The 16,323-nt window shown below is 37.7% G+C and overlaps 1 protein-coding gene across 3 annotated transcripts in view; it reads right to left on the minus strand.

Annotated features, from left to right (window-relative positions):
* WASHC4 (WASH complex subunit 4) overlaps positions 1-16,323 on the minus strand; it is a 72,759-nt gene that overhangs the window by 20,625 nt on the left and 35,811 nt on the right. For all 3 annotated transcript variants that reach the window (XM_075938562.2, XM_075938557.2, XM_075938551.2), the window contains exons 14-25: positions 14,375-14,501; positions 12,583-12,708; positions 11,636-11,743; positions 9,778-9,924; positions 9,533-9,612; positions 8,159-8,264; positions 7,347-7,463; positions 6,016-6,184; positions 5,380-5,534; positions 4,630-4,704; positions 4,431-4,535; positions 2,883-3,017 (exon numbers count right to left, since the gene is read on the minus strand). In XM_075938562.2, the coding sequence (XP_075794677.1) occupies positions 2,883-3,017; positions 4,431-4,535; positions 4,630-4,704; positions 5,380-5,534; positions 6,016-6,184; positions 7,347-7,463; positions 8,159-8,264; positions 9,533-9,612; positions 9,778-9,924; positions 11,636-11,743; positions 12,583-12,708; positions 14,375-14,501 (1,450 nt within the window). The remainder of the gene's footprint in view (positions 1-2,882; positions 3,018-4,430; positions 4,536-4,629; positions 4,705-5,379; positions 5,535-6,015; positions 6,185-7,346; positions 7,464-8,158; positions 8,265-9,532; positions 9,613-9,777; positions 9,925-11,635; positions 11,744-12,582; positions 12,709-14,374; positions 14,502-16,323) is intronic.

The following is a 16,323-nucleotide window of genomic DNA, read 5'->3' on the forward strand; positions in this document are numbered from 1 at the left end:
GCCAGAGAGAGCCCAGAGCCCCAGCGAGCAGCTGCCCGGGGAGGGTGGGGTGGGAAATCCTGCTACGCAGCTGCCTGAGGGAGCCGAGAGCCGTGGTGTGTGGCAGCCTAGGGGGGGTTGACAGGGCAGCAGAGCCTGCAGCAGGTGGGGAGCCAGCCGGTAGGCCAATGGGCCAGGCTAGGGCTGGCGGGGGTGGGGGGAAGGCAACAGCAGGGGGACCAGAAATGACCTCCCCTGGTCTCTTGGAAAATCCTTCATTCAGGACTAGTCAGGTCCTGAGGGTGCCGGACCAGGGAGGTCCAACTTGTTCAAGCAAATTTCCAGTGAAGTAGTTACCAGTACATCTTTATTCCAAACACTAAGTCCCAGTTTGTGTAATGATGGAAGGCAGAAATTAGGTCCAAGACCTTGAGGGACAGGGATAGCTACTGTACATGTATACCAAGTTGCTGCATTAATCTCACCAGCAGCTTCTATTATAAAATAGGATCATTTATTGTAACTTTAGTAAACTTAATTTGGACTGTAGGTTTAAGACAACACTAAAACTATATCCACACCAACCATCATTATCAGGTTAACAAGCCAATAAATTTACCTGACTCCACAATACTTATGAGTTGCATGTTGTGTCTGATGAGAACTGTTTAGTGTTCAGAAAGCAACTAGAATCACATAAGCCAAAAACAATGCTGCCAGACAACTCGCCAACACCAGATTCTACAAGCTTCTTTCATCTGATCCCATTAAAGAATATCAAGAGAGACTACACCATCTGCTCATGAAACTCCCTGCTACAACTCAGGACCAAATCTGTACAAAAATCCCTGACCAGGAGTTTTCTATCTGCTACCCAAGATCCACCAACCTAGAAATCCCAGATGTCCCATCATCTCAGGCATTCGCACACTTACAGCAGGATTATCCAGTTATGTTGACTCTCCTCAGACCCTATGCTACTTGCATTCCTAGCTACCTTCGAGACACCACTGACTTCCCGAGGAAGCTACAGAACATTAGTAATCTTCCTGAAAACACCATCCCGGCCACCATGGATGTAGAAGCGCTTTACACCAACATACTACATGATGATGAATATCTAGTTGTCAGAAACACTATCCCCGATAACACCATTGCACACCTGGTGACTGAGTTTTGTGACTTTGTCCTCATCCACAACAATTTCCAATTTGGGGACAATTTATAGCTTCAAGTCAGTGGCACAGCGATGGGTACCCACATGGCCTCACAAATTGCCCACATCGTTATGGCTGACCTTGAAAAATGTTTCCTCAGCTCTCACCCCCTAGCATCCTTACTCTACTTATGCTACCTTGACAAAATCTTCATCATAAGGACCCACGGGAAGGAAATCCTTGAAGAATTTGACAGGGATTTCAACAACTTCCACCCCACCATCAACCTTAGCTTGGACCAGTCCACAGAAGAAATCCACTTCCTTGACACTACAGTACAATTAAACGATGGCCACATTTCTACCACTTTATACCAGAAACTACCAACCATTATACTTACCTACATGTCTCTAGCTTCCATCCAGGACATATCACCCAATCAATTGTTTACAGTCAGGCCCTAAGATACAACCAGATTTGCTCCAATCCTACAGACAGAGACAAACACCTACAGAATCTCTATCAGGCATTCTTAAAACTTAAATACCTACCCGGGGAAGTGAAAAAACAGATTCACAAAGCCAGACAAGTACCCAGGCATCAGCTTCTTCAAGATAGGACCTACATACAAAATAACAGAACACCACTAGTCATTACCTACAACCCCCAACTTAAACCCCTCCAATGCATCATTTACAATCTACAACCTATCCTGGAAAATGATCCCTCGCTCTCACAGGCCTTGGGAGGCAGGCCAATCCTCACCTACAGACAACCCCCTTACCTGAAACAAATTCTTTCCAGCAACCATGCAGCACATCTCAAATATATTCACCCAGAAACCTACCCTTGTAATAAACTCCATTGCCAACTCTGTCCACACATCTACACAAATGACATCATCACAGTACTTAACCACATAAGCTACCACATCAGAGGCTCATACAGCTGCACATCCACTAACATGATATATGCCATCAAGTGCCAGCAATGCCCCTCTGCCATGTATATTGGCCAAACTGGACAGTCGCTACGACAAAGGATTAATGGACACAAATCAGATATTTGAAATGGGGAAACCTATAGGGGAGCATTTTTACTTGCCCAGGCACTCATTAATGGATTTAAAAGTGGCCATCCCCTTGCAGAGTAATTTCAGGAACCAATGAGAGAGAGAGACAGACACACACACACACAAAGACAGACAGACAGACAGCAGAATTGGCCTTCATATGCCAACTTGATACATTTACCCAGGGACTGAATCAATACATTTTCTGGATGTCAACAGAAAATGTCAACACCCAAATGACATCAAAAGCTAAGTATCAGTGACTTACAGTCCACTCTATTAGCCTCATTTAGCACGGGCGCTTTAATTGACAGGATTTTTTTCTCCTCCCTCTCTCCACTCTTTCTGCTCTGTCCCTCTGTGCCCCTTGCTCCATTCACCTGAAGAAGTGGGTTGTGCCCAACCAGCTATATACCAGCTATATTTTTGTTAGCCTCCAAGGTGCTACAGAACCATTCATTGTTTTTTAATTTTTTTTTAAATGCAGGAATATGCATACACTGCAACATGGTATTTTGATAGACCAGAACGTGCCATTTGTCTATAAACATAATATTCCTTTTATTTAAAAAAGTAACCTTTGTAGTTTAGTACATATTAACTTTTCAATGCAAAGGCAGCAATGTTTTTAATCAAGCTGTTATTTATCCAAGAACTCCACACATGCGGTATACCTTATGATCATTTTGATCCTTGACTTCCCTGAAGAATCTGATATCTTTGATCAATCTGGATTTGATATGTTCATCATACATGAACTGGCTAAAGATATAGAACTTTTTCCTAAGAAACTGGTAAGTGAAATTAACCTGAAATAAAATTAAACATTCAGAATCAGAAAAAATCCATTTAAATTAACATGCTTTTATAGTGACCATCATTCAGTAGCTTCTTGAAGTTTTTATTCCATGTTAAGACTTTTTTGTAGCTGGAAAGTTCAACTCGGCCTGCCCCATTTTGCTCAAAATTTTCTAAAATATTGTTCCTTCTGGAATTAAAACCCAATTTTTTTCAAGTCTAAATTCCCTGCCTGGTTCATTCCCAGGCCACCATCAAAAGTGGTTAAGAAAGGAGGAGTTCATTTTTCCAGGAAGCAACGTGACTTGAAAGACAACTTCTTTTTCAGTGCTGATATCTCTGAGACAAGGAACTCCAACATGAGAAGAACACATTAGTATCATGCTTGCAAAAGTGAGCACTATCCTACAATGCAACAAAGAATAAGAACCCTCATTTCTAAACATTTTCATTTTGTACATGTTGCCTTAGAGAAAGTGTTTGTTCTTCAATGCATAGTGCTCATCAAGTTCTTATGTTGTGCTGGCTTGGTAGGAAAAAGAATGAGACAAAAAGACAGAGTGATAGAGATAGAGATAGCGAAAAATCTAGTGGCAGTCCGAAATTTGATTGTTTTAGGTTAGCTGGATTTTCCAGTAAAGCTTTGGCATCACACCAGGTTTTAGAACTACTTCAATTACTATGTTAGGCTCAGTAAATACACTACTGTTATTTACAGTAGATAGGTGGACATTCATCTTTACCAGACTGCCATCTTTACACCAAAGATCATTACAATCATTTTATTTAGAAATCCAAATCAACCTAATAATCCATACTATAGTGCATCTTCTAGATTCACAGCAAGTAGTAAAAATCAATTAACACTACTTAGCCAAAAGTATAGTGACACATATATCTCATAGAAAGCCACTTAAAAAATGACCTTACATTTTCCCAAATTCTAAAATGTATAAAGTGGCAGTTTATCAATTTAAGTTTACTTAGGAGTCATCAGCATCATATTTCTCCTGCTCCGCTTAAATGAAATGCTATAAACACACCAGCCAACCAAACTTTAACGAGCAGTGATACATGACACTGTAATTATAAAGGCTACCATTTAGAAATTCAAAGTGCTGTAAATGTAACTATTTCCATCTTTAGGGCAATTCAAAGGACTTCTAGGATATTTCTAAACATCTTGTCAGCTGTGGGTCTTTGCATAAAGGTCTGACTTTATATACTAACTACCATGGCATAACTCATAAGACTTTTGAAGTTGACTGCTTGGTCAAAGGACTACTTTGTTATATTCAATACAAAAAGCTATGTTTGTGTAGTATTAAAAAACTGCACAGTTAAAAACTCAAAGGTCTGGAAATGCTAGCATTCCAACACTGCTTTGTAAATATTAAAAAAATAACAGTCGGGAAGATACTTACTGTTGTGTTCATGATTCCTGTGCCATGAGTTCGAATTGAATTAGCAATGTGCCGGATATTGATAGTGTTCAAATGTTTATTATTGCTAGTTCTCTCAATGAAGATCTGCAAAGAGAAGGTCATCATTTACCCTATATCAAAACCAAAGTCTATAATAATCAGATATGCACTACCCAGAGAAGTACAGAATACATCTTACCTGATTATTGAGATTGTAAAGGTAGCGAGATACAAAAACATGAATATTTCTCATGATTTCCAAAACATCCAGACCCTGAAACAATGTGGTAAAAATCCTTAATGGATTATAACAGTCTCCTGTGAGTCATTCAAATATATTTAAAACTGTTAATTGTGCAAATTAATTACCTGAAAGTGTTTTTGAAAGCAGATTAAAGTAATTAGATATGCATGCAAATCATCACTTTTCCGTTCAATTTTCTGAAAATATCTTTGCAATTTTCTTCTGGGCCACTTCAGGGGCTAGATTTAATGGTTTCTTTCTTTAAGTTTTATAGCCAGTGTCACATTAAAAGAAATTTCTTTTGGTTGTATCTTTTAACATTTTTGAAAGTGAACATTCTTTAGTCCTAGCTAGCAAGTGCAAAACAAAAAGGGAGAAACTGGACCATTTTTTCAACCTCCAAATAAAATGCAAGACCCTTCATATTCAAGGTTGAAAAATTAATAACTACTTTTAAAAAACTGTTGTTATTTAAACGGTTTCACTGCTCAAGATGAAGATCAGGTCTAGGAACCATGGTTTTTATCTTGATTATGCCATAGACTTGTTAGTCTTGGGTAAATTGCGCAGGTCAAAATTTTAGAAAATAGTCTCTCATTTTGGATTCCTTTGTATCTGTACTTCCTGAATGTTTGAATGCTTATCTAGAACTTCCAGAATAAAATGGCATGTACAATACCCATACACACACCTCACATACTGTACCTGTTCTAAAGTCTGACTGGGAAGATGTGCTTCTGTCATAGTTAAGCCATACCGCTGAGTTGCTAAATTCCTCATTTCACTGTATGTGGCCCAGTCATGAAGAGCTACAGTTGTTAAGTTGTAAAACGTCTTGTCTAAGTAGTGTGTCACATAAACTGTAAAATAAAAAATAATGAAATATGGACTCAACTATTAACTACAACTCTTAAATTGCTGAGGAATAGCAAAGAAACAACAAAAACAAAGAAAAAATCCATAAATCTCTGCACTGAAAACTAGCACTTAAAACTAAAGGATTCATCTGTGGGGACTGAACCCAGAACCCTCTGGATTTAAAAGCCATGAGCTTCTACTGCTTGAGCTGATAGACCAAACTCCCTAGCTCAGAGGCAACAGACTCCTAAACTTCTATATATAAGCTAGCCCTAGAAGTGGGTAAAGAGCCATGACCTTAATAACGATAGCTTATGCTTGAAATGCCACTTGCACGTATATAAATTATTTTTAGGGTGCAACTGAGATGACAAAAATCACACAAAAAACAGCTAAGCAAAAAGAAAAAGGGAATACTAGAAGGGTTACCAGATATACAAGAGAGAGAAGTACTGAGAAGAATGAACTATACATGCAACCTACCTTTGATGTCAATGAAACGATTGAAAAATCGAATTGGGTTCAGGGAGAAAAAGTGGGCCAGATCCTTCATTCCAACTCTGAAGGGATTTCTGTCATCAAGCTTTAAGTGTGTGTGCACAGAAAGGCGTAAATCCTTTTCTATTTCTTTACATAATTTGTCCAGCAAGTGCTATTCAAGGAAATAAAAAAAATATGCTAAACATCCATTCAAAAACTTATTTTAATAGAGATTAAATTTGTCTTTGGCGCAAGAGGGCTGATGACTAATGACTGTGGCTACATCTTACAAATAGGTGAACCTGAGGCAAGAATTCTTTAAGAATTTCAGAGTTCCAGGAACTAAGTCTCTTGTTTGCACTTGCAAACAAAGTCCTGTTGATGTCCTAATCAAACTGAGGACCAATTCAGGAACTACATGGAACTACATATCTGTTATTAAGAATAACAGGAAATGTTCAGCTTCTAAATGGACAATGTTAGTTCTAGGACACACATTTACATTGACTAATTAGGAGTATTTAGAATGTTTTGTGACCAATTAAGGCTCCAACAATTTGTTAAATCAGTGTGGTTCCTACCTATATTTAAGAAGAGAACCATTCATTTGCTGCAAAACACATACACCCTTTACTGTGGCCGTCCAAGCTAATTAAAAAAACTATTTGACCTAAACCAAATGCAAATCATGTTTGTTACAAAAGCTCAGACGGGATCAATGATATGTGCTGGACAGAGTGGTTGCAAGCCACTGTTTAGAACCCTAGGTTGAGAAACCCTGGTTTATATAATGAGTCTACAACAGATGTGGTTTACTAAGAAGTGTGTAGTTCAGTTCCAATAAGACTTTATTCAGTTTAGCAAAACTATTATTCTAAGATTTCTCTAGAATCCCAGAATAGATTACATATGTTGTGGGACTAGACAGAGAGGAAGAATGGTCCAGTGGTTAAATCACTTGTTAAGGAGATATGGATTCAACTCCCTGCTCTGCCAGAGACTTCCTGTTTGACTGTGGGGAAATGACTTAGTTTCTCAGTACTTAAGAATCTGTAGAATGTAGACTGTCTTCTCTAGCACACATGTATTAAATTCAGAGATATATTAAAGACTGAGGTACACGGATATTATGAGAACGAAGTCAAGGAAGTACCTGACCTAGTCAAAATAACAATTTTCTCACTTATCACTATTTCATAGCAGTCTCAAAGCTGTTATATAGGTTTTATATAAAATCCTGTTTTTCAGTCAATAAAAGCCGATCAATACACAATTCAAATAAATTGTCACTGCTAGACCCCTACTCACAGTAAACCCTGTACTTCTGCAATTACCTCATTTAAAACATCCATGATTTCTTTGTCATAGCACTCCAGAAGTACCTCATAGGACTCCAAGTGTCTTGAATGCATCATAGCAGGTACACAATCCCGTAATGCACTAAACATGTACTAAAAAACAGAAAGAAATTAATATGCAAACCATAAGTCAGACATGTCAACAAACATCTCAAAGCATCTAGCATATAAAGGCTAGAATCAGCCCAATTTAAACAGTTTCAAGTCTCAAATCCAAAGAACAAGGATCATTTTCTAGTTTACTGTATTTCACCATGAATAGTCACTATAACACTGTAAAAATTAACATACTGTAACTTTAACCATTTTAAAAAATAATCTATGTGAGACTGATATCACATTTTTGATTCAGTTATCCTAAAACAATGAAGGAAAAGAGTGTTAAGTCAATTCAAATTGGCTGTTGTTGCTGCCCCTGCCCTGCAATCATTAGATTAACAAATATTCAGTTCTAGCCTTTTGCAGGCCCATTACTTAAAACAGTGGATCAGACAAATCACTGATCCATCAAGTCTCATGCTGGACCAAGTGGTTAATCCCTGGTAAAACCTACTACTGTTTGCTTCTGAGTAGGGATTTGAAAGCGTACCCATGTACATGGTTTACTGATGAGCCTGGGCTCATTGATTAACCTTCAAATTACATGAACACTGGTTCCCAGGGAGCCATCTGTCCCTACCCCTGTGCTGCTTCATCTATGATTTTTAACTGTTTTAAAATTTTCTTCCCACACCTGCCTGATTCAGCCAGCCACTGTAACTGAACAATTATGGGTATTTCTTATTTACCTGCAATCTAGAGGCATCAACTGCATTTTCGTACACATCATCTAAATAAATTGGGAAGACTGCTCGATGCCAGTACAAGAATCTACAATCACACTGTGTTTGGATTCTAAAATGCAAGATATTACTTATTAAACAAAATCAGAAGCAACAGAAAATAATGAACAAAGGATGGTGAACTGCATGTCAGCAAGACTCTATTTTTACAGCACTGCCCCCTTTTTATTGTTAAAATCATCTACACCACAGATTATTTCAATAGTACTCATGCTCACCAAACATGTTTTCATGGTATTTATTATTTTCCCATTGACCTTCAAAAGAAAATGCAAGCTCTTTGATAAATGGATGCCTATTTTCACTATCATATCTGTGAGCACCATGTCAAGCTACTGAAATGCTTTTGCAAGGTATACTATACCTAATCTTTGTAATAATATCTTTATGCTTCCCACAGTACCCTAAAGTAAAGGAATTAATGATATCCATAACAAAATACTGAGCCACATACAGACAAGCATCCTCCTCACTGATACTGGCAGTAGATTCTGAACTTGAAAATGCAGACAGCTTATAAAGCATAAGGTGTTACTGTGTCATGACTGTAATTGTACAAATTCATTTAAATAATTAGAATTATGATATGCCTAAAGCATACATGTAGGTCAAGGGTAGGCAACCTTTAGCACATGACCCATGAGGATAATCCACTGGTGAGCCAGGAGATATTTTATTTACATTGACCGTCCACAGGCTTCCTGCCCCACTCCCTCCATCCCCTCTCTCCCGCCCCCGCAGTTCCCAGTGGCCAGGATTCACTATTCCTGGATAATTGGAAGCAACAGCTAGCAGATTATCCTGATGGGCTGTGTGATGAAGATTGCCAACCCCTGGTGTAGATTGACACCATCAATAATTGTGTGTATAGCAGTGTCTGCACAAAATCATTGCTGAACATTTCACAGCCAGTTACAATCTATACCAGGTTAAAAAAGAGGTGTTTATGTAAAATGCAACATACTGCAGGAAACCTAATATTTAATATGGAGGTATAAACCAAGAGGGCAATAGGTCCCAAAACTAATGGTTCATGTCAAATCAAACAAAAAGTATGGTGCACTATTCAACAAGACCAGCATTTCTGAAAGCCACTCCTCCTTAAAGATGAGGGAAGCCACAGACTTCATTATAGAATTCTGTGGCCCATATTCTGGCCAGCCCCGGTCCTCAGTGTACATGAAAACAGTCAATTATATGTAGCTAAGTGTAGAAAACAGAAAAACCTGTAAGACTTCATAAACTGCATCCTGAAATCTCAACACATTAGCTGACAACTGTTTCCTCCCCTCTCCCAAAGCATGTGTGCGCGCTACTCACCGCTCCCTAAGTTCACTGATTAAGTCCAGTTTCTTCATAACTATTTGGAGGGGAAGCAGCTCTTCATCTTTAAATGTTTTCTGTTAAAAAAAAGCAGCAGAGGAAAATGGGTGGAGTCATATACGGTTTAACTGCAAAACAACAATTACTTTTAAAATTGTTGCAACAACTGAGTTATAAACTTGTTTACTATAGCTAACAAGTTAACATACAATAGCGAGAGTTTGAACAATAGTTGCACTTACCATCTGTGTGCCCACACTGAGTGCAAGGGACACTATAAGGCGCCTCTGTTTTGTACTTGGCCCATTGAGGGTATTCTCAGCCAATACCAGAGCAGAGAGCACGTCCAGTCTCTGCTCACTGTATTTTTTGTCAGAAATAACTCTTTTCTTGATGGGAGAAACAAAAATAATAGTTCAAATTTTATATTCATGGAAGAGTTATCAGAGATCAAAAGCAGCAGTTTATTCATCTATTTAAAATTCCAGAGAGTTGTCTCACTATTTACCATAATATTGTGTAAATTAGGTTTTCAGAACCAATCTAAGTGAATCCAGATTACTTCCCCTCCCAAATTTAATTGGATTCATTCTATTGTAAATGCTGGTAAACATACCTAACTCTGCACTGGCATACTACAGATTTATAGTAAACAGGCATTGTGCAAGCATGCACATAGCTTTGCATGTACACAACACTTCTGTTTTACATACCAACCCTACTGTTCCTAGAGGAGCGGTTTCTTTCAGTAAGAAGAAATCCAGCAGTGTCCAACTTTATGGGCCAACTAGCCACAACTCTATAAAGTGCATGTGTGAAGAAGGTCCCTGAGATAGAAAAATGCAGGTTATGACACTGAGCAAGTGGAAAATCATAGCAAGGACCAAATCAAACTAAGCTCCCAATTCTGCTCTCACTGCAGAATGTGAATTTTTTTGCAACAGATTTTAGTGAGAATGGGATCTTTTATAGGTTAGAAAGCTAGGGTCATATTTAAGAGTGTGGACTTGATTCAAGATTTGGTGCAATGGCAGAGAATTCCTTCTCTGATTAGAAGGATATGAGCTCAACTTGAAATTCCTCCCCTTTGATGCTATCAGATGTTCCAAGCACATGCAACAAAACAACTGCAGCCTGCAGTAAATGACTTAAGGCTGCTGTTTACTTATATTAGCCTTCTATTTATCTTCTAAGAAGGGGATTAATTAAAACAGCAATCTATTCATACAATGAGTCTCTCTCTCTTATTCCTAGTAACTGTTGGAAATACAAATATTGTAGTGTGCTTGGATCATATTGCTATTTTTAAGCTTAGAATTCATTTACATCTGTAAAATAAAAGCTATAGAACAATTATCTGAACATAGGGGTACTGCCCATTTTTAAAGCAGATGTAAATTTCATATCAGATTTATTGTTTCAGATGGGTTTGCTGGATCTCAGTTCAACAGTGATACCGGTGAAATGTGTTAGATCTGTTTATTAAATTACAACTAACATTTTGTTTATACTAAAAATGTGGTGAAGGAGATGTGCAGCATCTGTGTTCATATTATAACAGGCAAATGGCACTTTTATAAACATTAAATGTACCCTAACTATTCCTCATAAAGAATGTTAACACATACAGTAATAATAGAAAGTACTGTATATGTGAAGCCAGCCCTAAAGCTAACAGTCTACATGCTTATACACACCATCACAAATCACTTTAATAAAGGATCTATAACAACAAACAGGCAGACTGAATAAAAGAGCAACACCATCAGTGGAGTCACAGGAAAATATCAGAAGAATAAGGCCAAGATAAGAGAAGCAGTTGCATACTATGATAGCGTATGTGTACTATGTGTGATTGGGGGAACAGGAAAAGACATAACAGAGTTGACATCTTTGTTGCATATCAGGATGGTACCTAGAACAATGAGGTCCTGATCCCTGATTGCAGCTTTTAAATGCAAGTAATAGACAGGATGTTGCAAGACCATAGATAGTTTCAAATTAGTTGGATAATAATTTTGATTTGATTTGGAGTAGGAGATGAAAGAAAACTATTGTAGATGACACCGAATTCTATATCTTGAAACTTTGATTACATACCTTGGCTATAGAAATAGAGTTAAGAGCCTGATGCTGGAGATGCTGAGTTATGTGTGTTACAGAATCTGCTACAACCATGCTTCTTCTATAAAATGTATGTTCTATTGCCTGCAGTCAGTTTCAAAACACAATGGTTCATATGAGTTAAAAAATGGCAATCTAAGTAATTTCTTTCTATACTAACTGTCTACTTGCAAAATACAGGATTTCCCTTCCCCATCTTTGTATTTTATATTAACAGAGATGCTGAACACACAACACTTTTGCAAAAAAGGGATTTCAGATCCTAACTTGAGTAATCATTTCTTTTTAAAAATCTTAGCCTTATGTATTTCCTCTCTCAGCTCAACTTTATAAAGATGCTCCTCAAAACAGTGAACATCTTTTCCTGCAAAAAAAATAGGATTAAGATAAAAAGCAAACTGGGGAAGGTGTTTAGAAATGTCTGGGCTCATTGGTTAACCTTCACTGTTACATGCAGCTCCCCCCCTTCCCTGAGTTGCTGTTTCTGTATCACGAGGAGAGCTGACTCCCCATGTATACTGGCTCCCACAGAGCCTCCTCTGCCCCCCTCCCTGGTGCTGGCTCCCCGTGAACTCCGGCTCCTGCCTTCCCCCTCTCATCCGCGCTGCTGCTTCTGATACAGAGGTGGCAGTGCAGGGATTGAGGGAGCAGGCGGTTCCATGGGAGCCAACTCCCTGCACCCAGGCTCTCAAAGAGCTGCCCCCCATGTGTAAACATGAAACCACTGAAAATTTCAGAGGTAACACGTTTACAAAAATAACTGGCATTTTAACATTCCTAAAATAAACCTTCCCTTTCTTTTCTCCTTCCCTTCCAATCTTTAAATAGAAGTCATTTTGAAACTCAGTTCCTTGCATGTGGCATCTCCTGGTTGCTCTATGAAAATGCTTAGATGAAATCATAATGCCAATCCTATAACCTACCTTGAGAAGTTCCACAAGTCTGCATAATGCTTTCACTGAGGTTTTGGTCATAGGTTTTTGCATTGACATGTAGAGATTCATTGTGGTCTTAATTATGGTGCTAAGGCTGTAAGCATAAAGAAAACCCTGGAAACAAATTGGGAGAAGAAAAAAAAAGAATCTCCACAGTCATGTCAGACAAATAAATATTATCTTTTTTTAATTACCATACAGGACATTAATTCCTGTCTTTCACTGGCCCCTCCAGAGTATAAGCAGCTCTCTCTCATGGACAGTCAAAGTTTTGTTTAGTCACATGAAACTGAAAGTGAAGATCTGCCAATTAGTTGGTAATTATGAAGCTATCAAGGAATCTTCAAGTCATTAAGTCAGCTAATTATAGCTTTAGAAACAATCAATACAATTTAACCATGAGCCAACGAAGCAATCAGTCAGAGTTCACTGTAACCAAACTAGGGTGAACAGAGGCTTTGTCTTACTACACCACACAGTTCTCCCCCAAATAGTGCAACAATTTTTCACACTTGTTACCTCGTCTCCCTAAATCCAATGAAGAAAGACATCAAGATTAAGAAACTGGAATAGCGTGAGCAAACAATTGCACAGTCCCCAAGAGATGAGTGAAATCAGTAAGATGTTAAGTTATTGTAAATATCTACAAATGCTTTAAAAATCCAAATTTCATAACAAAAAACAAAAAAATGAAAGAAGTGAAACAAATCCAAAAAATATCACTATCATAGAAATTAAAATGTGCCAAACTCTTTAAATCAATGTAGACTACACCTAGAAAGTGAAGAACAGCACCCAAGTATTTAAAACAAAGCTTTTAAATGGAATACAGCAAAAACGTGAAGAAATAAAGCAAATTAACTGAAACTTTCAATTTGATATAGAGAAAAACAGATTCTCAAATTGGAATATCTTCAGATCCTTTAATTCTTATTTATTCTCATTGTAAGGAGAATTTAAGTATAAAAAACCACACTGTTTTCATGTATACTCTGAGCTCAGAAGAAAAAAGTCAATTGATACTGAAACCTGGAACTATCAGTGTCTATCAACAAAGGCAGAGGTACAAGGTTCCAGCCCGCCCCTCTGGGACAGCCACCACCAGCGTGGCGATAAATGGACCTGGCAGCCTTGGAACAAAGGAAGGATAAAAGAGGGGCCCAGAATGTAGTGAGCTGTTTTCATTAATGGGGAAGACTCTAGTGTTGTGTATCTATTAAACATTCCCTATTATACTCGAACTTCTTTTCAATCCAAGTTTTGTCAAGAAGCTGTAAACAATATGCAAGCAAGAAATAAATGTAGAAATCATATACACATAGCAACAAAACTCTGACCAGAAAGGAAAATTAACTGCACCGATGCTAAAGTTGGCATCTGAAAGCACTGTTGAGTGCAACGCTAGTAGGCAATAACTTGGAACTTGTTGTCAGAAATAAAAACATGGAAAATACAACTACATTTCAACCACTCCCCTACTCCAATTTAAGCTGGGAAATGGGAGCTACCTTGCAAAATGACTGAAGCTTCATTAGAAAGATTCCAGCTTCAAGCTGTGAAGATTCAGACATTACTTTTTTCACTTTGTGGAAGGCCCCTTTTCTATAGCTAGTAAGAATGAGATTGGACAACACAATTCAGAAAGTACTGCAGGAGATGATCACATAATGTTTATGATTCATTTTCACAAGTTACTAACTTCCTTCTAATCATCCGGTTCCTAATGTAGAAACAGCACAAATATATAGAATTCAGCTACCATCATAGTAAAATCACTCACCTGTATAAAGACATTACACCTGTTGGAAAGGTCTTCAGCAAATTTATCCATCCGTTGTTCTTTAGACAAGATAGATTCCATTTTTGTCATCCATGAGCTCACAAACACATAATATGACTGCATTTCTCTGGAGAAAGAAAAACATGTTACTAACTTCAGAGAACAGGTGAATGCCATTTCCCTTTTTCCATTCCCAAGGACCAATGACTAGTCCCTCTTAAGGAAAACACATAGGAATATTCAGTCTCCAAAGGCAATACTTTACACCCTTTGTAGCAGGTACTAGAGTGTATCAAATCCAACCTTAAATGCTTCATACAGTAGTATTAACCTGCATATGACAAGTGGGTAACTAAGAAACAGAAGTTAACACACTTGCACAATATCAAACAATTAAATCCAAATCCGAGTCAAATTAAAACTTAGGTCTTCTGGTATTTCAGTCCTCCAATTTTCTTATAAGAAGGCCATGTTACATAAGATCTTGTCGTTAATGCTTTGAATTAATATCCCACTCAGATGCACTACATTTTTTTAAAATAAAGTAGTGAGTAAATGTGCAAAAGTAAACCATGCAAAAAAAAAAAATTAAGTTCTCTCAGTGCAAAAAGCTTTACCAGGTTTAAACCATAATCTGTTACTATAGTAATGCCTGACTCAATATTGCATAACTTGTTTTAAATAATGTAGTTCTGAAGGATGCACATACAGATTATACTGAGACACTGAGTAAGTTTCCCAGATCTGAAGAAGAGCTCTCCGTAAACTCAAAAGCTTCTATCACCAACAGCAATGGGTCCAATAAAATAATATTACTTTTCCTATTTGCTTTCTCCACACCATTCATAATGGTATAGATTTTATCATCTTCCCCCCTTGTCTCTTTTCTAAACTGAATAGTCCCAGTCTTTTTAATCACTCCTCATATGGCAGCTGTTCCATACCCCTAATCATTTTTGTTGCCCTTTCCCATAACTTGCCTAATATCATCATCATCATCTTTTTTTTTCTCCAAAAGATGGAGTGGGCTGTACACAATATTCAAGGTGTGAACATACTCTGGATTTATATAGCAGCATTATGATATTTGCTGTATTATTATCTAATTCTTTTCCTAATGGTTCCTAACATGGTTAACTTTTTTGACCTGTGCTACACATTGAACAGATATTTTCAAAGAACTATCCAATGACTTAAAGATCATTCTTATGTATCAGCTAATTTGGAACCCATCATTTTGTACATATCACCGGGATTACTTTTTCCAAGGTGCTTTACATTTTGCGTTTATAATCACTCAATTTCACCTGCTATTTTGTTGCCTAGTTACTCAGTTTTGTGAAATCCCTTTGTAACTCTTCCCAATCAGCTCTGGGCTTAACTGACTTCAATCATTTTGTATTATCTGCAAACTTGGCCACCTCACTGTTTACCCCTTTTTCTAGCTCTTTTACAAGAATGTTATATATTGTTGGTCCCAGTATAGATCACTGGGGGGCCCTTCTATTTAACTCTCTCATTTGGGAAAACAGACTGTTTATTCCTATACTTTGTTTCCTGTCTTTTAATCAGTTATGGATCCATGAGAGGACTTTCCCTCTTATCCCATGACTGCTTACTTTGCTTATGAGTCTTTGGTGTGAGACCTTGCCAAGGTTTTTGAAAGTCGAATAACGCTATTATCAAGTGGATCGTCCTTGTCCTCAGGCTTGTTGAAACCCCCTCAATGAATTCTAAAAGACTGAGGCATGATTTCAGTTTTCAAAAGCCATGCTGACTTTTCCTTCCAACATTATCATGTTCACTTATATTCTAAGTGTGTTAATGAAGTGCACGTGTAGGATAGACTTCTGCTTACTTCATTTAACTACATTTTACTGTCTGATTTAAAACAGATGCAATACTATGAAACTACATTTGTACAAATTTATCCCTGGTGCAACCTCTTT

Source organism: Pelodiscus sinensis, chromosome 1, assembly GCF_052426305.1.
Source record: "Pelodiscus sinensis isolate ZL-2025 chromosome 1, ASM5242630v1, whole genome shotgun sequence".
Lineage (NCBI taxonomy): Eukaryota > Metazoa > Chordata > Testudines > Trionychidae > Pelodiscus > Pelodiscus sinensis.